This window comes from Caretta caretta, chromosome 6 (assembly GCF_965140235.1).
Source record: "Caretta caretta isolate rCarCar2 chromosome 6, rCarCar1.hap1, whole genome shotgun sequence".
Lineage (NCBI taxonomy): Eukaryota > Metazoa > Chordata > Testudines > Cheloniidae > Caretta > Caretta caretta.
In genome coordinates, this window is record NC_134211.1 from 23867037 (window position 1) to 23890395 (window position 23359).

General features: G+C 48.5%; 1 protein-coding gene across 2 annotated transcripts; it reads right to left on the bottom strand.

Moving 5' to 3' along the window:
- Positions 1–1813: 1813 nt before the first annotated feature.
- Positions 1814–22442, bottom strand: IFITM10 (interferon induced transmembrane protein 10). 2 transcript variants are annotated; one of them, XM_048852820.2, is made up of 4 exons: positions 22082–22442; positions 19679–21141; positions 13314–13737; positions 1814–2882 (listed from the first exon to the last, which is right to left on the bottom strand). In XM_048852820.2, the coding sequence occupies exons 2-4, from the start codon at positions 19741–19743 to the stop codon at positions 2733–2735; spliced, it is 639 nt and encodes a 212-aa protein (XP_048708777.1). In that variant the 5' UTR covers positions 19744–21141; positions 22082–22442; the 3' UTR covers positions 1814–2732. The 2 variants fall into 2 exon arrangements, with proteins under 2 accessions (XP_048708777.1, XP_048708775.2); XM_048852818.2 differs by lacking the exon at positions 22082–22442 and adding an exon at positions 15068–15239 and having other exon boundaries at positions 19679–19951.
- Positions 22443–23359: the final 917 nt, after the last annotated feature.

The following is a 23359-nucleotide window of genomic DNA, read 5'->3' on the forward strand; positions in this document are numbered from 1 at the left end:
TTATAGCAATTGTACACGGCATTGTTATGAGCATAACAGAGCACTCTTGCTCAGGAAGGCTAATGAAGGTGGTCTAATTAAGTTTTCAGCGAGGTACCCTTTCGTGGTCTATTGGTTTGGCCATTTCAGTCTTAATAGCACAGCAGCGGCATTGTGCTGATATGATTGAACAATTAGAAAAGAAAGACCCATCCCATTAGTGGCTTGGGCACCTAGCGTGCAGGCGTGAATTCGTGTTGTACCTTGATTTCCTGCTCCTGGCGATGATGAGTCTGACCCAGATGCCCATGGGTCCTTTAGTTCCCAGCTTGAATCAGCATCTTGTCTCCATTAGGGATTTTTGCACTGCTGGAATGTACAGTAGTTAGAATGTTAAGACTGGCTCTGCTTGTTAAAATGATCAGCTCTCTCCAAGGCTGGGGCAGTGCCATGGGCATAGCCACGATTGCCGGGGCACCTGCTGGTAAAGGAACACCCCTCCTGCATCCTCCCACCAGTCCATGGGGGTTTATCACATGGGTCCCCTCCACCAGCTACTGCACGAGGCAGAGGAGACAGGACTGAGGAGTGGCAGCATTGAGTGGGAGCCTTGCAGGCTGCATCTCCCCAGCACACATGTCCCTGTCTGAAGTTTGAAGAGTTGGTACTGGGGGGGCAGCCTGGAGCTGGGAACCCCATCATGGGGAAACTCCCTCCAATTCCACACTGGCTAGCGGAGACTGGAAACAAACAGGGGAGACATTGGAACACAGGAATTTCTATATTGGATCAGACCCAAAGTCCATCTAGTCCAGTAGCCTGTCTCAGACAGCGGTCAGCACCAGATACTTCAGAGGAAGGTGTAAGAGCCCTGCAGTAGGCAGATGTGGGATAATCTCCTCCCCCTCCCGCAACTATAGGTCTCAATTCAGGGCTCGAATAGTTCTCAACAAAGAGGATCCATTCCCACGCAGGGAACCCACTGTGCATCCAGCCAATCATTGCATGCCCACAGGATAATTCACCCGCCATCTGCACTCCAGGCAGAGGTGGCAAGACACCTGCCTACCTCGGCTGCTGCTGTGTGGAACAGCTGCTAGTCCGAGATGCCACTTGGTGGTGCTCGTGTTTCTATGACGTGCTGGAAGGGCACGGGTCAAAAGGGGTGGGCGGTGGAAGGATTGATGGGTTCGGAGAGGTAGATGATTTTCAGTGGAAAGCACATTTGACCCAGGGAATGTAACGTTTCCAGCTGAGCAAGGTGAAATGTTCTTAAGGGAGCTCCTTTGTTAAACTCTCAGCAGCGTATCACCATCACTGGAATTAAGACATTTTCCAGTCCATGTACTCTAGAGCGGCATGTCCTCACTAGGATGGGGATGAACTTCACATGTGCCTGGTCAGGGGATTTAGAAGCCCCCAGATTTCCCCTAGCTCCTGGCACCTCTTTCCTCCCCTCTCCCAACTCCAGTCCCGACATTTTGCTGATACACAAGGTGGGAATTCTTACCTCCACTGGGTTCTAACCGGCACCATCCCTTCCCATGCCTGCCACTGTGGTTGCTGCTTGTGTATCAGTCCCCTATTGCACTGCCTGTGAGCTGCTCCCTGCCTGTTATTTAACTTTCTTTCACTTTAAGTGAGGCTGCCCATTACTCCAGGCCCATCCACGTAGCCATCAAAGGTAGGGGATTATGGCTGTAGAGGCAAGTTATAGTGTCCAACAGGAGTCTTAATTCTCTTCTCTGCCCCTCATTGGATTAATATGGGAGCGAAGGGGGAAAACCCCCTAATCTGTGGCAATCTGTGAAAGTAACCAGAATGGCATCGGATGGGCAGAGGTATTATCATCTTTATTGAAAGTTTACAGAAATACAGTAGGAGTCGGTATACAGGATATATGCAAGTTCTCCAAAGGTTGCCTATGTTCTCAGCATTTGCAGGAGATTCCATGGAGGAGTTTTGTTTTGTTTTGTTTTAAATCTTTGGGGTTTATCGGGAGGCTTCAGGATTCTCCACTATGAACTCCCAAGGATAAAGCTCTCTGGGGACGGGGAATGGTAAGCTATTCTGGCCTTCAAATGAAATTCTATGAAAAAAAATGTATAAAAAGAAGAAAAGAACAAAATATCCATGGGAGTGAGGGGAAGGGGAGAAGAGAGAGAGAGAGAGAGGACGTGGTAGCAGCCTGAACACATTTGATATGTCCTGAATCTGCCCTGCATTACTCCTCAGTTTTATCTCGCAGAAGCAGGCATTTTTCCTCCCTCTCTTGAGCTCTAAATCAGCACACATGCTTCCCGGTAGATCCACAGTTCACCTCTCCCAATAGGGCTATTTGCTGTTTTCCATCTAAAACACAGCTCAGTGCTTGGGCTGCTTATGTAACTTTCATCAGCGGCTCATCGATGACACAACGTTCTCTCTGACTCCTCGGCCGCCACCGTGATTGCCGTGTCTAGCTACACAGCTATTGGCTCATGTTGTGGTTAGTTCTAAGCTTTGCATGTTATCACATACTTTTGTTTATCATGAAAATAAATATTTTTCTGTAAAAAATGTAAAAGTAATTTCTTTTTCTACAGAAGTTCAAATACCAGTCAGGATTGGGGGGGTGGGGGTTGCTTGGTGGGGTTTATTTTGTATTTATTTTTTTGCAATCAAGATGGATTGTTGTTTCATATCCTTGCTGGAGGAAATTCGGTGGACACTTCTGGCACTGAGGCATTTCGGCAGCGGCTGCTGGCCTCGCTCTAATAGTCAGTGAGCGGGTAGCGCAGGAAGATGAAGACGAGGATGATGCAGAAAGTGGCGAGTGCCGAGCTGGTGATGTTAAAAAGCCGGGCTGTCTTGGCATCTTCGACAGCTCCATTCAGGTCATTGAGGAGTTTCTTATCCCGGACCTGAGACAAAAAGAATTTGGAGAGATATATATATATATAAAAAAAAAGACAAGCAAACTAACCAGCTTAAAGTGATATAAACAGGGGTTAGTGCATGTGGACGCTTTTTACCTGTTTCTACTGCATTCAGAGCTTGAGTGTAATTCCTGGCACTATCGTGCATTCAGGTATGGATCCTGGGTGCACTATAGGGTGAATTCTAGCACTAGTGCATGCCTCCTATTGTATTCCGAAGGTGGGAGTGTGAATCCCAACACTGATGTGCTGGGGTTTGGGTCCCACTGCCTTTAGAGTGGGAATGCTGGCACTTGTTCCATTGTGAATGTGCTTTCTACTGCATTCAGAGGCTGGGCGTGTGAAATCTGGCATTGGCTCCCACTGCAGTTAAAAGCCATGCACAATCCTACAGCACATTAATATGGCTGGGTTACCGCTCTCCTTTGGCAGGTCCTATGCAGTTTACACCTACCAAGGCTACAACTGGCAGTTTTCAGCTGTAATGTCGTGGTCTGATGTGCACCCTATTTCAGAGGCCGTGACTTTAAACGTGTCCGTGTAGGGGGAGGACAGGATGGCTCTGAAGATTGGTAATGACCTTGTACACTCCTGAGTTTGACAACAGTCCACGCTGATAGTGACCGAATGGTGTTATCGCCCAGCAGCTGGTCAGTAGTTTATGATACGCTGGTGCTCTCAGTCCAGTTTGTAGCAGATGCGTGTCCACACCACAAAACCACCACCACAACTGACACTGATTAGACCCTGGCCAGCAGTCTCGGCAAACAGGATAGGGACAGAATGGGCCTGGAGATTTACCTCTTCACTCCCAGAGGTGGTCAGAGCGGGGCAGCATGGGAACGCTGTCCTTGTTGCACCTGTTCCGTGGATGGAGGATTTCAGCCTCCAATGCCTGCTGCTTCCGGCAGACCCTAAATTTGCTCTCAGAAATGTGAACACAGTTACGGTGCTCCTGTCTGAACACCAGATGTCGCTGGCAAGCCACATAAACCCCTGAGCCTGCACCACAGTCCTACCTAGAAAGAATCTAATGCCTTTATCGACCAAGAGTTTTCCAAAAATATACCAGGATTGATTTAAGTCATTTTTCAGTGATTTGCTCTGTAACTCTTGCAGCACTTACAACCCGACGCTGTCCTGGGAGCTTGACACGACTCACTGGACACAAGGCGGTAACGGCCTCCTCAGTCCCAGCAAATTGCTGTGTGATTCCAGCTCACGGAGGCCTGAAGCTCATTCCAGACCTTGGAGTAACGTCCCATGCATTCTAATAGGTGGACTCTTCCACTCTGTTGCCCCGGAGGGGAGGGTCCTTTGCGAACGCACTCCCTGCTTTTATAACGCTTCCCCCGGGCTTCTGGGAAGGAGTCTTTCGCTGACGTAAGGGTGCATGCGAGAATCTACCGCGGCGGTCAGTCAAACACGTGGCACATGTATGGTAAGTATCTGTACCTTACTCCCCCACCCCCCGTGGTGCATCTAGACCTGGAGAGCGTCTAGTGCCACAACCGGACTGTCGCCCACACCCAGCAGCAACAACTGAGAACAGCAGCAGCCAGATGGAGAATAGTGCACCCAGAGCTGGGAAGTGAGCCACCCTCTCATGGGGCCTGTTGCTCTCCCTGCAGAGCACAGTAAGCACAAGAAAGCTCCTCCTTTTCAGTGCAGGGCCCTATGCAGAATCAGGGTGTGGGGCTTAAGGCAGACAAGCCCTAGTCGCTGCACACCTGAGGTCTGGGGAAGGAGGATTGTGCAGGTTAAGAATACAGGTTTCATTATCTTGGGCAGAAGGGAGTAGGTGTGGGAATCAAGCCCCAAAACACCATGTAGTGAGCACCAGAGCCCGCCACGGAGACAATCCTAATCTGTTGGGAAAGCTGCCAGCAGGGATCTCCCCATTATGAAGGGAGTTGGGCAGTATCCCACGGGGTCAGCCCCGCTCACCAGAATGAAAATCATTCAAGGAAGGTCCCAGGCAGAGCTACACTCCTGAGAGGCCGAGGGGGAGAGAGGACAAGTATTCATTGCATGAGACAAACTCCTCCAGGGACACTTTTGCTCCTCCACCTCCCTCCTACTGGCCTCCCCTCACCATTCTTCTCTATTTCTCTCCAGGCCTCTGTCTCCTTCCCCTTCACCTCCCTATCCCCATTCAGATGCTTCCCACTAGTCTCCTCTCCCTCACCTCCCTTTCCCCATTTTTTCTTTCCTCCTTTTCTTCCTGCCCTTCCCCCCCCCCACCCCGTCTCAGCTTCAAACTTCTCTCCTTCATTCAGCTCCCATCTTCCCCCTCACCCAGAGCTGCCCTTTCCTCTCTTCCCCACCCTTGGCTCTTCCCTGCCTTTGCTTCTTCCGCTCCAGTTCTTGCACCGCTGAGCACTTTCACAGAGAGTCCCATGACTGCACAGATTACTGTTCTTCTTCCACCTCTGCCCTCCTCCCAGCTCACAAGATCTGCTTCTTCTCCCTTGCCAATTTCTGTGCTCCCAGCCCCTCTCCTCACACTCCCCTGTACCAGGAACGCCCTCCTGGATCCCTCTTCCCAGCACCTTCCCTCCTCCACTTCATCCTCAGCCCCGGATATTACCAGCTTGCGCATGTGTTCCGAGTGAGAATATCCATCAAGGACGCTCTTCTGCCACCTTCCCCAATCCTTCCACCACCCGTCCCACACTCTCCTCCTTCACCCTTGTTTCTGACTCTGATGTCTAACCCTCAGTGTGCCTTTGATCACAGCCTGTCCTCCTGTCCCCATCTAGTCCTCTTCACCCTGGTTACGTCTCTGATTCCTTCCCTTATCACACTCTCCCCTCTGTCTCCTTCCCCCAGAGTACTATTGATTCTACAGTCCCAGCTGCTTCTCTAATGTCCACCTTCTCCTGAAAACTCCGCCAGTGTGCCCATGATCTTGCCCTCTCCACTCTGGCTTGTGCCCTCTCTGCTCCACCAAAAATGTCTTGAGGGGTGGCATAATATGACCGACCTTCTCCGAGCAAATTCACAGGGAGTCTTCTCTAGCCATACTTTGCTTGAGCTCGCTACCGCCTTCGAAATATCTGAGCTTTCTTTTGCCTTCCGCTTTCTCCCCAAGTTCTCTTCTGACTTCTTTGATGGCTGCTTTGGCCTCCCCTTTGTTGGCACCTCATCCTCCCCTCTCCCTCTGTCTGTTGGACTCTTTCAGGGTTCTGTCCTTGGTCCCCTCCTCTTTTCCCATATGCTCCTGTGGCATCAGCTAGCACCTCTATTCAAACGATTCATTGTTATTCATTATCATTTATATTGCGGTAAAGCCGAGAGGCTCCAACCAACAGTCAGGGCCCCACTGGGATGGGTACTATATTCACATATAACGAAAAGACAGTCTCTGCCCCAAATTGTTTATAGTCTGATTAAGCTTCCTACAGCTTTCTGTCCTGGCCTCTCCTCTTCTGTCTGGGCTCACATCTCCAATGCCCACTTGGCCATGGCCCCTGGCAGCACATCAAAGTCAAGCTCTCTAAGAGTAGATGGACATTTCCTCCCCTTCCCTTCTCTGTCACCAGTAAGGAGTTGCCCATCCTCCTTGTATCCCGGCCTCACCACTGTCTCTCTCAATACTCACATGACCATTACTATGATATTTCAGTGCTCCACAAACATTAAAGCCTGTATCCTCACAACCCCTCTGGAAGGCAGAAGAACAGCATCTCGGAGGCACAGAGATGCTAAGTGACTTGCCCAAGACCACATAGGAAGGCTGGGGGTAGAGACAGGAATTAAAGTCAGAGCTCTTTTGTTCCCATCCAGTTCCTTAATCACAAGTCCATCCCTTCTCCATGTCACTTTATGAATGATAACAGCAATTCTAGAAGGGATTCTACCACAGGCCTTAAACCAACCTCTAATTTTTGGAGATTCGGATAAGACCTAATGTGGGGGGCAGATTATCCCACATCTGCCTGCTGCGTGGTCCCTATTCCTTCCTTTGAAGCATCTGGTGGCTAGCACTGTTAGAGATGGGATACTGCACTAGATGGGCCTTAGATCTGATCCAATATGTCAATTCCTACGTTTCTCTCTCCTTCCTCCCCACACCTCCATAGCCAGCCTTTTGTTAAATCCAGTCTTGCACTTTAACTTCACCAGATCCAGGGTCTCCTCTCCAGCTCCACTAATGGAACTTGTACCTGCCTTGGCCAACTTCCCCCCGGACAGTTGTCACCGCCTTCCCAGGCAGCTGCTCACCTCTCTCCCTTCAGCATATCCAGAATGCCAGCACTAATCATCTTACTCTTCTGCTGTTCTGACCACATCACCGTCTGTCCTCTTCCGCTCCTGTTCCTGGCTTCCTGTCTCATAGTTCATCAGCTCCAAGCTCCAATATCTCTGATCTCATTTTCTCCTACTGCCCAACTTTCTCCTATGTGCCTCCCAATACTCTCTCCTCATCTCTCCCCTTTGTCTCTTTCTTGCACTCAGGCTTTGCACCTTCATGTGTTCTGGACTTGGAAGTCTCTTGTCTACTTGTTTGCTTAGTGTCCACTATCTTCTCTTTTTGACACTCCCTTTCTTCCAGGGATCTTTCCTGCCTTGGTTTCCTCAGCAACACTCTCTCCACAAACTCCTTTCCCTGATTTTAGGCCAGGCCTTGTCCCCCTCAGATCCTCAGGAGCAGGGGACAAGTCACATTGTACGGCTGTCAAGTACTGTGTCAGCGTACCATGCAGATACATGCATTTTAATAATAATAATTCTGATATGACCGTATCTAATGCTGCTTTGGCTTTGCTATCCAACCTGCTGCTGGTTGCATGTAGGCTGTGTGCACTGGCTGGGGGGGGGGCCTGTAGACCCATCTCCTCCATATAGTACACCAATTTCTGCTTCCCTGCACACAAATAACTTCCCATGTAGGAAAGGAGGGAGAGTCTTGGGTTGCTCTACAAATTGGTTGTAAGACCTCCAGCTCGTGAGCACTTCTGGTACAGACTCTCCTCATGGACTAACACTAGGATCTTGTCTCATTGGCTCACTCTGTCACGGTACTGCTTGGGAAGCAGCTGGATTTAATTTTAATTCCTGAAAACTGTTGGTCTTCTAAGACAGTTTTTCTCAACGACCAATCCCTGAGATCTTCAGGACTGGCAGGCACTGGTCCCTGAGATCTCCCTGACACCGTTTAGGCAGGCAGCAAGCCGGTCCCTGGTGTCAAAAAGGTTGAGAAACACTGTTCTAAGAGAATAAGAGAGGCTGATGTCTTTTCTCCTGGAGTCGTTACTTCCATACACCTGCCTGAGAACTCAGGAGCTGCAACCTCTCTCATTCCACAGAATCCCAGGAGCTAGACCTCTTCGGCCATTCTAATGCCTTTCCCTCAAATGCAAAGACGCAACGGTCACACCCCTGTCCCCAGCTGCTTACACTCTAAATAGACAAGACTGACAAAATGTGGGAGGGGAGACAGAGAAAGGAAGTGCCCCAAATCACCCACCGGGGCAGAGCCAGGAATAAGACCTAGGTTTCCTGATTCCCAGCCTTGTACCTACTCACTACACCTCACTGCCTCCCTATGGTTAGATGTGCACTAAAACCTGATCTCCACTGGGAAGGAAAGAGGCTCCACAAAGTAAGCTCTTCGTCAGACACAGGTGTTGCTGCACCAATGTTGTTCTATTCATTTTCCTTTCCACTTTAAACTGCCATTAGTAGAGTTGGAGCAGTAAAAGGTACAATCAATATGGCTCCAACACATACATTACTCATATGCAGAACTTATGTTCATTTAAAATGGAAAACAGGCTATATAAATGCAAGGATCTCAGATGCCCTGTAGCTCCCACATGCTCGGTGTGATGCATCTTTTGGCGGTAGCATAGGATCACCTCATGTAACACACACATGGGAAGATATTTTTTTAAATCAGTAAAACCCTGGAACTACGGGTGGACACAGAAAGGAGTCTAGGTTCCTCATTTTCCTGATGTCCATATATGCATCCTGAAATTAGACGTCTAGAATAAAAATGGACTGTGATCCCGGCCTCCCTGATCTACTGCCTTTTTGTGTAATTGGTACATTGAAGGATTTGGCTTTCCCCAAAGGTCTCTTGTGATAAAACTGCTGGTGATTGATCTCTTAACAGTAAGTGCTGATGCATCATTTATTAGTGCTTAGCGCTGGGAAATAGGAGAGAGGGGGGAAGCAAGCTGAATATCCTGGGCAAAAGTCAAGGCCACAAAATTTGCTTTTGAAAAAACAAAACAAAACTCGTCTTCCTAGCCAAGTTTTTCAGGCAGTCAATAAAGCGAGACCGATGTACACCAGCTGAGGATCTGGCCCCCTATGGGTTAGAAAGAGGGGGTATAAGTAAAGATCAGGTGTGCAGATACAAAGCTTATATCAAATCCTTGGCTTGTATGTTGTAGCCCGTGCCCCCTCCCCACTTGGTACGTTTCTCTGACTGAAAATGTAAGCTCTTTGGTGCAGGGACCAATGCACATTTTGGAGCTATTGCAGTCTAACAATCTACACACAGCGAGAGATCTATAGAGCTCTCTCTCCACATGCACCCTGGGAGGCATGAAGACAAAGAAAGATCAGAAGTGAGTGTATTATTTTCGAAACATTTTTAAAGGCAATATTAAAGCACACTAAAGGCCCTTATTCATCAAGGTACTTAAACATGGGCTTAGCTTTCAGCACAAGTAGTCTTAATGAAGCCAATGGGATGCTGCATTTTTGTTATTTAAAACAATGTTTCTTAGGGTTTTAAAAATGTTTACACTATTTGAAGTAAGTTTAAAGAACAAAATCTGGGGACCCTAAAGCCTTTAGCGCATTGGCTGCACCCTAGCTAGGAAATCACACAGCTGCGGTTCCCAATGAAGAAACACCTTGGTTTTATTCATAATAGCAGCCCTGGTCCCGCAGCCTCATTGACTCCACTGGGTCTCTACTCAGCATGGTACTCCTTGAAGGACTGGGGCCTAAATCTGCATTGCTAAACTTTGTTTCAGGGGACAAGAAGAAGGTCTAACTAATGACATTTTTCCCAGATATTTTCCTCATTCCAGTCTTTTGTTACCTTATGGGAAAGCCCTACAAAATGTAACAGAGATAGAAATGAAACCAATAGGGCTCTGTAGAAATGACTAACATTCTACAGCAACTAATAAAGAGTGTAGGTCTTTTACGCACTCGTGCGTACACACACACACACTCAAAATAATTCCACAGCAGGGATATCATTCTCTATTAAATTCTATAGGATGGTTAAGACAATAGAAATGAACACATTTTCTCTTCCATTCTACAGGCCTTTCCTAGGGGAGTTCTTTTGCTACATCCAGATATTCCCCCATTTTCTCTCGTATGCTGTCCTCCCCATCATGGCCTGAAATATCATGGTCACTCTCTCCTTGCCATTCCCTGACTCTGTCCTGTATCTCTGAGGAACGTTACGTTTGCCGTTTTTATTCTGCCAAAGAACTGAAGCTAGCAGAGATAGGAAAGACCTGTTGGGTCATCAAGTCCAGTGTTTCTCAATGACTGGTCCATGGACTGGTGCCAGTCTCCAAGATCTCCCTGACACAGTTTAGGAAGGCAGCAAGCTGGTTCTTGGTATCAAAAAGGTTGAGAAACCCTGGTCTAGTCCATCCCCTGCCGGAGCAGGACTGTGCCCTACAGCTAATTCACCACTGTCTGGTTCAGTTTAGTTGTATATTTCTCAAGTGATGGGGATTACCCCACTTCCAGCAGGAGACTGTTCCACAGACTGATAGACCATGGATTCCAGTAGAGAGTGCCGTCTCCTGATCTTCAGCTTATATTTTCCTTTTCCTGAGTTCAGCCTAATTGTCTTAGTCATTCCTCCCCGCCCCACCAATGTTTCCCTTGTTGGGGAGAAGCATCCATGTTATTAAAGCAAATTTAAGCTAATGAACACATGGGGGGGGCAGGGGAGAGGGGAAAATCCTATTTCTTGCCCTATAGTGGTGTGCCCATCCCACGGAGTGTTATGTGGTAAGCGAGCCTTCCATACCATCCTTGTCTGATGTTGGCAGTGGCCCTAAATGTCCTTGGGACAGCCCTGGCAATGGTAATGCTCAGCACTTGCATAGTCCTTTACATTCAGTGCACTTCACAAACAGCAGTGAGTTAAGCCTCCTGACACCCCTGCAAGGAAGGTGAGTGAGCATTCTCATCCCCATTTCGTGGATGGGGAAACTGAGGCATAGAGAAGGTAAGGGACTTCCCAAGGTCACCCAGTGAGTGGCAATCTGAGTCCCTGTGCTCAGTGGTCTAGGCCACACTGCCTCTGCTATAACAGAGCCCCAGGGCCTGGCTGGTTCAGAAACAGCCTCCTTGTATTCTTGTGGAAATCACAGTCACTGGAGTTAGATGGGGTTAATTGATCTGTTTCTGTGATGAAATCCCTCTGTACACTGGCCTTCCTGTAAATGCTGCCTGCCAAAACACATCCACTAGATTCCTGTCCCTGAGGCAACCCAAATGATGACACATTCAGGGCCACCCAGGAGCCTGGGGCTTGGTCTCATTTACATATATAATTATCTAATTGCTTTTATGAAAAACAACAACAACAACAAAAAACCCTCCAAACCCTCAGACCCTCTCTTCCTTGACAGATGATTGGATACTGCTTGCTGGCTCAGTTCACCAGCAATGAAATCCTGCAGCCCAGCTGGTCTGTTCTGATCGGCAGTTACAGGGAATAATTACGGAAGGTTTCATGGACTCAAAGGATAGCGTTACCTTATGAGAGTGTTACCTTACAGACACGCAGAGGTCTGGAGCCCTCAGAGAAGAGTAGCAGACTGGGGCAACTGGCCTCTTAGAATCAGACTGACTCCATTTCGAGGGTGATCCAGAAAACAGAGAGCAGGATACAGGCTGGACACCCTTGAACTACACAGGTCCCATTCTCCGTGAGCTGCACACTACATGCCGGCTCCCAGTTCATTCATGCATCTATTTCCATTCCTCCCTTATGAAGCCCTCCACGGTCTTCCATCACCTTAGTTAGCAGACCTTATTTTCACATTCCTGGCAGGTCTCCAAGGCTGGCCTTATGATTTAGGGGACCCTGGGGAGAATCAGGCCATGAGCTGCTTTCCTCACTGCTGCTTTAGCCAGAGCCAAGGAAGGAAACAAGTTGTTTCATGCCTTTCTGGTCCCACTGCTAGAAGAGGAGGTGGGGCCGTGCTCTGAGTGGCAGAACTTGTAGAGGATGGGATGGGGGGAGACACAAAAAGAGCTGGGGCACAAGTGGCTGCTTGGTGTGTTTGGGCTTAAAGCCAGTCCCATCGGTCTCGCAGGTCCTCCAGTTTGCACAGTTGCTTCTCTTTGGAGCCCTCACTATCCCCATACTCCAGAAAGCACTCACTAAGGACCTGATCCAAAGCCTGCTGAAATCAACGGAAGGACTCCCATTGAGTCCCGATTTAATCAGGCCCCCAAGGACTTCTTAAAAGACTGACTTCCTTTTCCAGTATTGGGCCAGATCTTTGACTTAGCATAAGTCACCAGAGCTCCACCACAGTCAGTGAGTCACTGATTTACACCATTTGAGGATCTGGCCCAGTGCCTTTAGCTAAAGCACCTTACGCAGAGCCTCAGCATGCTGGTACCAGACTGATGTGAGAGGCTTTAGTGCGCTGAACACAGGACTGCCAGCCAGGATTTCCAGGAGTCTATTCCAAGCTCTCACATGGACTTCTTCTGGGACCATCACCAAGTCGCCACAGTGTTCCTGTCTGCAAGATGGGGAGAATACTATCTCCCCCTTGCCCCCCCGCAGAAACATTGCCAGGCTGAATTAAGTTTGATTTGTAAAGTACAGGGAGGATGTAAAGTGCTTATCATCATCATACACCTGGGAGCCCTCAGTAGCCTATGCATTCAGGATGCCTGTGCATTCAGTAGCCTATGCATCCAGTTGAAGCCCTCTCCTATGACAATGGGGGTTGCTCCACGCAGGTCTCCAGATGCTGAGGGATTCTGGCTACCTGGGGAGGAAGTTGTTTGTCCTCCAGTTAGAAAATTCAACTGTTTCTAATTCTCAGAATTACGCTATAACCAACCCCCAGATGAGTGAGAATTGTCAATCTCCAGTCACAATAAAAGCCAATTCAGAGCCATTGTCACTGATTCCTCTCATCTCTCTATCTCAGTTCTTCTGTGGTGCCCATTACCTTGGTATCTGAGTGCCATGGATACCCACACCACGCGCAAAACAACATTTCCATTCCCAAGATCTCCCCTGACAATGCGTATTAACATGACAGGGCCCGATCCTCCGCAGGGGTAAACTGGCATTGCTCTGCTGACTTCAACAGCCACGACACCGATTTACCCCAGCTGTGGCTCTGGCTCAGTGCGTTCCCCACAGGGTGGCTTGCAATCAGTACTTACTTTCAAAGAATAGGCCAAGGCGATGAAGCCGAGACAGCAGAAGTTGAGGTATACAAAGTTGAAGATGGACCAGAGATAGTAATCATTCACCTCGGTGGTGTCTGGGTAGATCTCAATCACCGTCGTAGGGTTAGTCATTGTCTTCTTCTCGACAGAGTGTTTGCACTGGACAGCTGGCCGCAGGCTGTCCCCTTTGCAGCTCTTGTTCTCCATGAAGCAAACAGCAGAAGAGGGAGATAGGGCAGGTGAAGCTTGCGGGATGGCGGGGGGCTTGGGAATGCCAGCAAAGCAACCCTGCTGGGGGGGTCTCTGAATCCAGAATGCTCCGTCAAAGGGACACGGTGGGCCCAACGGGGGTTCCTGTGTTCTCTCCGTGGTGGCTGTTGCAAATTTACCAGATTGTATCCTGGCAAAGTGAAATCCCCTGTGAAAGATTGGGGGTGGGGAGGGGAGACGGTGAATGACGGGGATGGAATAAAGCAGGGGGGGACCAAGGAGACAGAGGGGGCGAAATGGAGGAGAGGGAGAAGAGAGAAAGAGGAGAGACAGAAGGATAGAGGAGAGATTGGGGAGAAGAGAGAGGGAGTAGGTGGAGGGGAGGGAGGAGAGCAGGGTAGAGGAGGGGGAGGAGACAGAGAGTAGTATTTACACTCGTGTACCACAAAGGAGCATTCTCCTGCACAGTGAGCAGCCTGTAATGAATGCAGCAGTGGAGCAGGGTGTCCCAGCTCCTGCAGCATGCTCCGGCTCCCCCCCCTTGCAGAATAGCCGGAGAGGTCGAGGAGCTTCTGACATCTGTCACCCTCTTCCTCTGCTCCCACTGTCCTACAATATCGTTGCCAAAACCCCCAGCAATAACGTATGTGGCTCTTGCCTCACTTGGCCCCCCAACCCCCCCCCCCCCATGAGCTGGAATGGGAGACAGTGTCTGCTTTCGTCTCTTTATAAGAAAGAAAGAAAGAAAGAAAGAACAACACGTCTGAAGAAAGGGGAGGGGAGGTTCCGAAGAGAGTTTCCAAACAGATGCCGTTCCAGCGTTTCCCTCCCCCCCAGCCCTGTCCATCCATCCAGCCATCCATCCGGGCCCTGCTGCTCTCTGTCCCATTTCAGGATCGAAGCTGGTTGCTGGGGGGAGGTTAAATGATTGTCAATCCAGCCGGCCGTTCAGCCGCAGCAGAGCTTCTCTCTCTGCTTTTCTCTCTTTTTCTTTTTTTTTTGCTGAGTCCTCATCTCCCTGGGATTCCTGATGTAACTGAATTTCCCATTTCCTTTTGCCTGTCAGCAGTTTTTCCTGCTTGGCCAACCCCGAGGCGAGAGGCGGAAGAACGGGCGAGGACAGAGGCTGGGAAGAGGCTGTCTGCTGCTCCCCACCCCATTAGCTGTGTAATTAGCAGGAACCATCTGCCTCTAGCCACCCGCCTGTCCATCCATCCGTCTCCTTGGGAAAGGCGCAAGAGCAGAGAGCGAGGGACTCAAGGAGGAACGCAGGGAGTTGCTGCATCTCTGGCTCAGGACTGCCTCCGGCTCTTCTTTCTTAATAACTGGAGTTGGTGAAGGAGGGGAAGCAGGGGGTGGACAGTGGGGGGCTGGGGAGGAAAGAGGTCAACTAGCGTCCCCCTGAAACAAACAGTTCAAGGCGCACTTGCTCATTACAGCCTTTGGGCAGGAGAGCACCACGTAATCTCAGTCACCGATGCTCTTTTCCCTCCCGGCCCAGGAGCATGACCTTCTGGTTCACGTTTCCTTGCACCTACCTGCCAGGAAGGCACATCTCCCAGGTGCATGGCTCAAGGGCGTGGGCATTGGTGCCCGCGCTCGCCGGGAAGATCACCTCAGACAGATGCCATCCACAACCCCCATCCAGATACTGAAGGAGAGATTTCGATGCAGCCTTAACTATGGAGTCGCTGCCGAGGCCTTGGTAACCTAGACCAAACATATACAAGCCGTACAGGGCTGTCTGGTCAACCAAATGCTGGGAGCACAAGTCTAATGTGGGGAGGGTGTTCGGCGGCGTTTGCGCTCCAGTCACGGGGAATGGAGAGATTCTGCATGCAGGGAGAGACACATGCACACGCAATCAAAACAAGAGAGAAGCACCCCCAGGCCAACAGCGGCTGGAAGCACACAGGAAACAGTGCGCTCAGCTGCAGAGAGGAGGAGATGGATGGACGTCATTAAGGGTGGGAAAAGCCAGGAAGGGTTGGGATCTGGGTCCGGTTTTCTGTGCATCCCTGTTGTTGGCAGGGGTTCAATTGAAACGGTTCCCATCTCTGCTTTCTACCTATCCCCAAAGCTACATTGAAACAACCCAGCTCACCCAACTTCACAACCTAACGACCTCACTTTGTGGGGTGCCCAATGCAGCAAGGAAACAATTTTCAGATTGTCCCAGAGGGGACAAACCTAAAGATGGTGCCCAACAAGGCCACTAACGGCTCCCTGCAGTGGTGGATCATGATGAAAACAGATTGCATCCGGTCCTCTTTGGCTGGAAGGCTGGTGGCTCCAATTTGTGGCACTGGGTAGGGTAGGGAAAGCAGTAAAAACGAGGGGATGCTTGTGTTGAAATGATAATTAAAGAAAGGACTGTAAGACACACGAGTGTCTAGGTTATGAGAAAAGAAAAGGAGTACTTGTGGCACCTTAGAGACTAACAAATTTATTTGAGCTTAAGCTTTCGTGAGCTACAGCTCACTTCATTGGATGCACTCAGTGGAAAATACAGTGGGGAGATTTATATACATAGAGAATATGAAACAGTGTGTATGGTAACACTCATTGTTTCATGTTCTCTGTGTATATAAATGAGCTGTAGCTCACAAAAGCTTATGCTCAAATAAATTTGTTAGTCTCTAAAGTGCCACAAGTCCTCCTTTTCTTTTTGCGGATACAGACTAACACGGCTGCTGCTCTGAAACCTGTCATAGGTTATGAGAGTGGTTCACAAGCACGGCTTCTGAGGTAAAGTTCTCCTGAGGATAACATAATGGCTAACAGAGAGAAAACAAAGAGAAAGAATAGTCTATTTTCAAGATGGTGAAAAGTTAACAGCAGGGAGCCACAATTTTCCATGTAAGGATTTGTGCCTTTAATATTATCATTTACGATCTGGGAAAGGGAATGAACAATAAGGTGGGAAAATATTGCAGTGACACGCAATTATTTAGGTAAGTCAAGACGAGAGAAGGTACTTGAGACCTAGAAAGCGAGGTGAATGGGCAGATGATTACCACTATTGATCAATGTAATGTACTTTGCAGTGTTGTAACTATGTTGGTCCCATGATTTTTCAGGTCTGAAGAAGCGCTCAGTGTAAGCTCAAAAGCTTCTCTTTCGCTGACAAAAGTTGGTCAAATATTCCCTCACTCACCTTGTCTCTCAGTGCAACGTAATGTACATAGAAAGGGAAACTCTGTACATAGAAAGGGATACTCTGAAGTACTCATACACATTGCTGGGTTCTAAATTAACTTGACATCTGGAAAAATACCTGCGGATAACTGGACAGTTGAATCAAAACCTCTGCTCAACGAAGAGTGGAAACAAAATGTTGTGATGTATAAGGAAAGGAGTGAAAAATAATATTCAAACTATTGTTATGTTGAAAGGTGCTAAAGGCTGCCACCATGTGAGTCTCAGGCTCTGTCTACACCAACACTTTTATCGGCCAAACTCTTGCCGATCGGGGGGTGTGTGTGTGGAAAAAACACTCCCCTGACCGACATAAGTTTCACCAACAAAAGCACTGGTGTAGACAGTGCCACATCAACAGGAGACGCTCTCCCACCAACATAGCTACTGCTGCTTGTTGGGGGTGGTTTAATTATGCCGGCAGGAGAACTCTCTCCCATCGGCATAGAGTGGCTACACGGGAGACCTTATAGTGGCAGAACTGCAGAGGTACAGCTGCAGCTCAGTAAGCTCTCTAGTATAGCCATAGCCTTAGATCCAAAGGCAATCACAGACCTCAATTAAAGCCAATGGGTGTGCCAAGTACTCTCAACAGAAGGAGCAACCAAGCCGCTTTATGTACTAAAAACTACTGCAGACTATTAGGGGTGGAAGCACCCAAGGCACTAGGCAGGTCAGAGCGAAGCCATGTGAATTGGGGGTTGCTCCTTCTGTATTCAGGGGAACAGGACTTTTGTGCACACTTTTGGAAATAAACAGGATTGCTCCATCGATACCCGAGTCCTATCATCAATTTCTCCCCCTAATAGAAAACCACCTGCAAAGTCCCAAATACTGGGCCAAGGGCAACAATATTATAGTGCCATTATGTACATGAGTGGGATGTCCTCATTTTGAATACTGTGCTCAATTCTGGTCAATCCATTTCAAAAAGTATAAATAGAAGGGGAGGAAATACAGGCAAGGAAAATTATTTGACATATGGGGAGACTTCAGTAGGAGAAAATATTGGAAAGACTAGGATAGTTTAAAAGTATACAGAATAAATTGATCAAAGGAAATACTTTTTCATACTATGTACAATTAAACTATGGAACTCACTGCCACAAGATGTTACTGTGGCAGGATTCATAAAAGGATTAGACATTTATATGGCTAATGAGAACATCTACAGACACATTAGATGGGGAAAAATTATACGGGATATAAACTGGCAAGGGTTAAAAAGAAACTTCCCGTTTCATAATTGTCCTTTATAGCATTATTTGCACCTTGCTCTGAAGCAGCTGGTACTTGCAGTTGTTGGAGGCAGGATGCTAGACTAGATGAAACATTGCTCTGATCTGGTGATGTAGTCCTTATGTTTCTATACAGACAGGGCCATCAGTTCACCTGCATTTGGAGTGCAACACACCAAAAATTACTCCATCACCCACTCCTCCTGTGAAACCTGGAACTTGTTCTGAGGAACAAGTAAGTAGGTGAGGCAAGAAAACTGGAGAGAAATGATAGTGCTGTGGAGAGGGGACTGGTGCAGAGACAGGACCAACAAGACTGCTTTAGAAGCTGAGAGGAGAGAATCAAAAGTGTGGGGGCTGAGGGAGAAGGGAAGAGGCTGGCACCGAGAAAGGCGAATAGGCGGAAAGAAAAAAACACAGAAGGTGAAAAATGGACTGGGGAAGAGAGGCCAGATCCAAACATGTTAGAAAGCGAGGGAGAGAAAGATGGGCCTTTAATCAAAAATAATCAACTAACGGAAATACGGGCACTGAGAACTACTGAATTAAAACCTGAGATGGAGAAGAAAACCTAATGAATAGGAAGAATAAAAGGAAAGAAGAGGAAAGAGCACAGCTAGGGAGACATGACAGGATCTCCTGTCTAAATATCATGGTCTGTTTGCTTTATCCAATATTCTCGCCCAGTAGCTGGATACTGTTAGAAGCCGAGGCTGGTTCCCCCAAAGAAGCGAGTCTGATGTGACGTTGAAGGTAAATCAGGGAAACTGGTTTATTTCTGTGAAAAGCCTAGACAGAGAAAGGGCTGAGGTCTGCAAGACAGGGGTGCGAGCCGCCCACGCTCCACAACCACAGCTACCACCCCTTCATCAGACAGCCTGAACCCTTATGCTGCTTGGCAGGCAATGAGTTAGTGCCCCTCCAGGCAGGGCTTCTCAGGTGTTGCACTATCAGGTGTGATCACAGCAAAGGAGTTTAGGCCCAGTGTTCCTGTGCGCTGGAGACAACGTTCATACAGAGCAGCTGTTGATGAGGAAGGAGAATTCTGAAGTGCAAGTAGCTACAGCAGCTCAGCGTTACCCTGGCGCACTCCAGAGGGACGCTGGAGCTTGTTTGTGGTTGCAGAGATTATCCAGACTGGACTGAGCCAGACTATAATTGGACAGTGACCTGTCAATCTCCGCGGGGCTCAAGTGGGTACAGGATGTGGCAGGGGAGGAAGAGGCTCAAGGAGATAGCCTCCATTCCCCCTTGAGCTCCTCACCACAGTGCTGCCTGCGGGCAAGGCTTGGAGACTACTGCTTTCGCCTTCCCCTGGTGGCTGGGTGGGCACCTGTGGGAGAAGCATTGAGGGCAGATCAGGAGAGAGTCTCCCTGCCCTCAGGGCCAGCCCCCACCAGCAGGGAGGAGTGACTGCCAGGGAATCCCTGATCCCTGCAGCTCTAACTGGATGCACGAGAAACCAGCTGCAGCTGGAACACACACACACAGAGACACACACACACGTACATACATACATACGTATGTTTGTATCTGACAAAAAATATTCCTCAGGTAGCCATTTGCATTTTCTTATTTTCCAGATTCTAACAAAAAAGTAAGGCAAGAAATTCAGGCCCCACCAGGGGGACTCAGTCCCATGGCCTGGGAAAACCTGCTTAGGGGATCATTATGGCACGACTGTTTACGACAACAGCAAGAGAGAACATTTACCTGGGTGTGGCTGGGAAGGTGTGCGGAGGAGTGGGGTGACACCGCCTGTCCAGATCTGACTCCATTCCTTTGCTATCCACCTCCCTGGTTTTCTTTTGTGTAAAGTTGACAGCTGACCTATGCTCTGAGATTTATGTGGAAAGCCACACAAGGAGAAAGCAGCGAACAGCAGCCATGGAATATCAGGCCATATTTCCGTTCCGAAGCAGGTGTGGATGCCATCACAAACTATGGGAGCAGAGTCTGAGTCATGGTAGCCCCTGAGCTGCAATTTCCTCTTCTGTCACTGCTGCAGCTCTCATTTCCTCCTTTCACTAATATAAAGGCCAGCGTGTTTCCCTCAGAGAGTTAGGTTTCCTTTAACAATCTATTGCTTATTGCTATGGAACTGAACGTTTACATTTTACAAGAGTCCCTAATTTGCCATTGTGCCAGAAGATGCATAAAACTCTATAGGCTCTCTGGAACCACAGGTTCAATTGCCAGCAGCATCGACTCATGCCTCCTAAAGACTCCATAGGCCTGATTCTCAATTACCCTCTCCCTGTGCTTAAGGCAGGGCTGGAGGAGAAGGAGCATAGGCGGCTTTACGCTGTATTCACACACTCGGTCCTCTAGGGTTATTCTGGGGCCTACCTGGCCACCAGTGTAAGTCAGAGCAGCCTCAGGGTTGCTTGACTTACACCTCTGCTTGCCAGGGCCTTCTATGGTGTTTGAGAAGCAGAGAATAGCCGGAGAGGGTAGTGCATCTTGGCCATTCCCCTTCCCTGCCCTCCACACTGAGAGCTGGGAGTGAGACAGCAGCAAAACTCTGATGCCAGGCCCCCCCCGCCGCACAGTGGGTATTCTCAGAGGGCTCTTTCCATCCCCTGTAAGGTCCCTTTATGCTGCCAGCGTGCACCTAAGAATGGGGTCCAATGGAGTTTTCTACATACATGTGGCTCTTTTAGATGAGACTTTAAAAAACAAGGTCCTGTCTGCTCTGCCTAGGTACCACAGCACCACATACGTCTGCTCATTGGCTCTAGATTCCTGGCCAAAAAAATCCTAGTCACTGCTGTATAGTACACTAGCACCAGCTGGCTGTCTCCAGCCCACGCCAGAGGTGGCAGCTTTTCAACGATGCTGTGTGTCTTGCAAACAAGGCCTGAGCCAAAGCCCACTGAAGCCACTGCTGTGTTTCCTCCCCTGAAAACTTGACCAGTTCAGTCCTTCATAACTCTGCCCAAGAGAGTTATGTAGGACTGAACTGCTCAACTTTTCAGGGGAGGAAACACAGCAGCAATCCTATGGCACCCCTTTCCTAGCCCCACTCTTTGAAATTCTCCCTATTGAATGCTAAGCAAGCTGAACAATAATATTGTTTGACGTTTGGAAGGGTGAGGCCTCCTCCCCCATGCTTTCTTTCTCCTGTCTTCTAGCTTTTAAGCTGCATTCCACTTCTCTTCCCCTCCCAAAGGAACCTAAAAATAAAATAAAATAAAAAAATCAGAGGAAAAAGAAAACAACTAACCCCGAGACAAAAGTGCTTCATCATTTGTTTTTAGTAAAAAGAGTTTCTAAAAGTAAGAGATTGTCTTCTAGATACTGCCTGAGTGTCTGAGAGTGTTGCCTCCATGACCATGGGGCCAGATCTTCCATTCATTTACATGAGCTCTACACTGGTGTAATTGCATTGACTTCGTTGCTTAGTATTTACTAATTCACTGCTTTGCAGCAGGGTCAGCAAGAGGAGAATTGGACTCTTGGAACTAGAGTATCATATTTGCTGTTCTGTACATGTTGTGTACTGTTTATCTTCTCTGTGTTAAGTGGAAAATTTTAATACAGATGAAGTTATCAACTAAGTCAAATGAATTTAGTTGTGGAGAGACAATGCAGTAAGTGGAGGGAGGTGGCAGGGGAAGGGCAAATGAAGCAGGTTGTTAATGTTAAAATTGCATTGCAGAAATTAATGAAATAATGTTGCAGTGCAGGACACAGGTTGAGAGTGGTGGTGGGCACTGAGCCACCTGGCCAGCAGGGTAGAGAACCTTGCCTCAGGTGTAAATGAGGTGCAGAGTACTGGAGAATCAGACATCGTGTGGGCATTCTGGTGAATTTCAGGGTGTTTTGATATGAATATGGGAATGATCAGGGCCTCCCAGTGATGGGCTGCAGTGATTGTTAAAGGTTGGCTCCTCTACAAGACCAAAACTGCACTAACCTCCGCTGCCTTGGTGCTGTGGCCCAATGCAAGTTGCACACATGTTTTAAAGCATGAGCTCAGCATGCCACTGGCACAACATTACACCTGGGAGCACCCCAGTGGGGTGAGGAAACATCCAAAAACCTCTGCTGGGGGGGCACCAGGCTGCACAACTTTCCTATCTCCTCCCGCAACGGGCCCCATCTCCTTCTTACCTCATGTCTCTGGAAGGCAGGCTGGCGTGCAAGCGTGAGACAGGCAGCGGCCCTCTGGCCCCTTCCAAGGTGATCCGAGGACAGGCCTGTTCTCCTCTCCTATAGCTTTGTGAGCCCTCCCCTCTGCTCTCCCCATCCTGTCACTTTAATGGCCTGATTTTCAGAGGGGCTGAAAATGGGATGGCAGTGGGAGCTGAGCACCTTTGAAAATCAGGCCATTGTTGTGACTCCCCTTCCCTTCTCCCTCAGCCAGCTGTGCCCCCCTCGTCCTTTCCTGTCTTGAGTTTCTCTTCCCCTTCCTTCTCTGCCCTTTCCCACTTCCCTGAAGGAAGCTGAAATCCCACTAGCTGCTGAGGATGGAGAAAGCACTCAGAGCAGTACAACCAGCCAGGGAGCAGTAATTACTGCCAGCCTCTGGAGGCTACCGCAGTGAAAACAGCATCTCCTAGTGGCACGATGAGCAAATTGCTGTGGGGAAAACCTGTGTTTGCAGGCCTAGCTGCCTGGAATAAACAGCCTGATCAGAGGACAGCTGCAAAAACCCAGTGCCCACCAAATGGAGCCTGTTAGCTCATATACACTCTGGCATCTAGGGGTAAAGATGAGCCGGGCAGAAAAAAGGGAAAAGGAGGAGCTGTGCTGCTTGGCTAGGTTGTTTTTCACTGGCTCATCCTTTTTATCAATTATTGTTATTTATTTGTGTTGTGGGACTAATTGGAGTCCCAGGACCAGGACCACGACCGCATTGAGCTCAGCGCCGTACAAACAGACAGTCCCTACCTCAAAGCGTTTACAATCTCTTTTGTAGCAAAGGGCTCCACCAGCTTGACAATCCCATTTCAAAAGTCAAACATCATTCCCTTTGTCACTAATTACACCAGAAATAATTAAAACCAACCACCCAACCAAAACAAGAACCAACCAACCAACCCCCATAAAAATAAAATAAATTTAATTCCCCATTTCCTTTACTGTGTGTTTAATTTTTTCCATTTCTCGCCATGTAGACTCTGAAATGAGTTTAGGCCCAGATTCTGCAGCTAGATCCATGCAAGCAGGCTCTGGTGCCTGTACTAATCCCCAACAGATCGGTTCTAACCTTGCTTATAGCTAGTTTTGTAATTTAGCTCTCATCAAAGGCTAAAAAGATCAGGAAACCATTTCTAGTCACGTTAGGTTTTGTTTCCACTTTTTTTTTTTTCAATCTATATTTTGGGCCTATTCTTAAAGTACGCGCCAGACAGTCCCTTTTTAGGTGAGTTATTTTCTTCAGCAAGG

Excerpts from the sequence above, each read along its gene's own strand:
- IFITM10 (XM_048852820.2), bottom strand. The coding sequence starts at position 19,743 with ATGGAGTCAGATCTGGACAGGCGGTGTCACCCCACTCCTCCGCACACC. Across the intron at positions 13,738-19,678 it reads ACCTTCCCAGCCACACCCAG|GGGATTTCACTTTGCCAGGA; the intron begins GTAAATGTTCTC and ends AATCTTTCACAG. Across the intron at positions 2,883-13,313 it reads CCTTGGCCTATTCTTTGAAA|GTCCGGGATAAGAAACTCCT; the intron begins GTAAGTACTGAT and ends TTTTTGTCTCAG.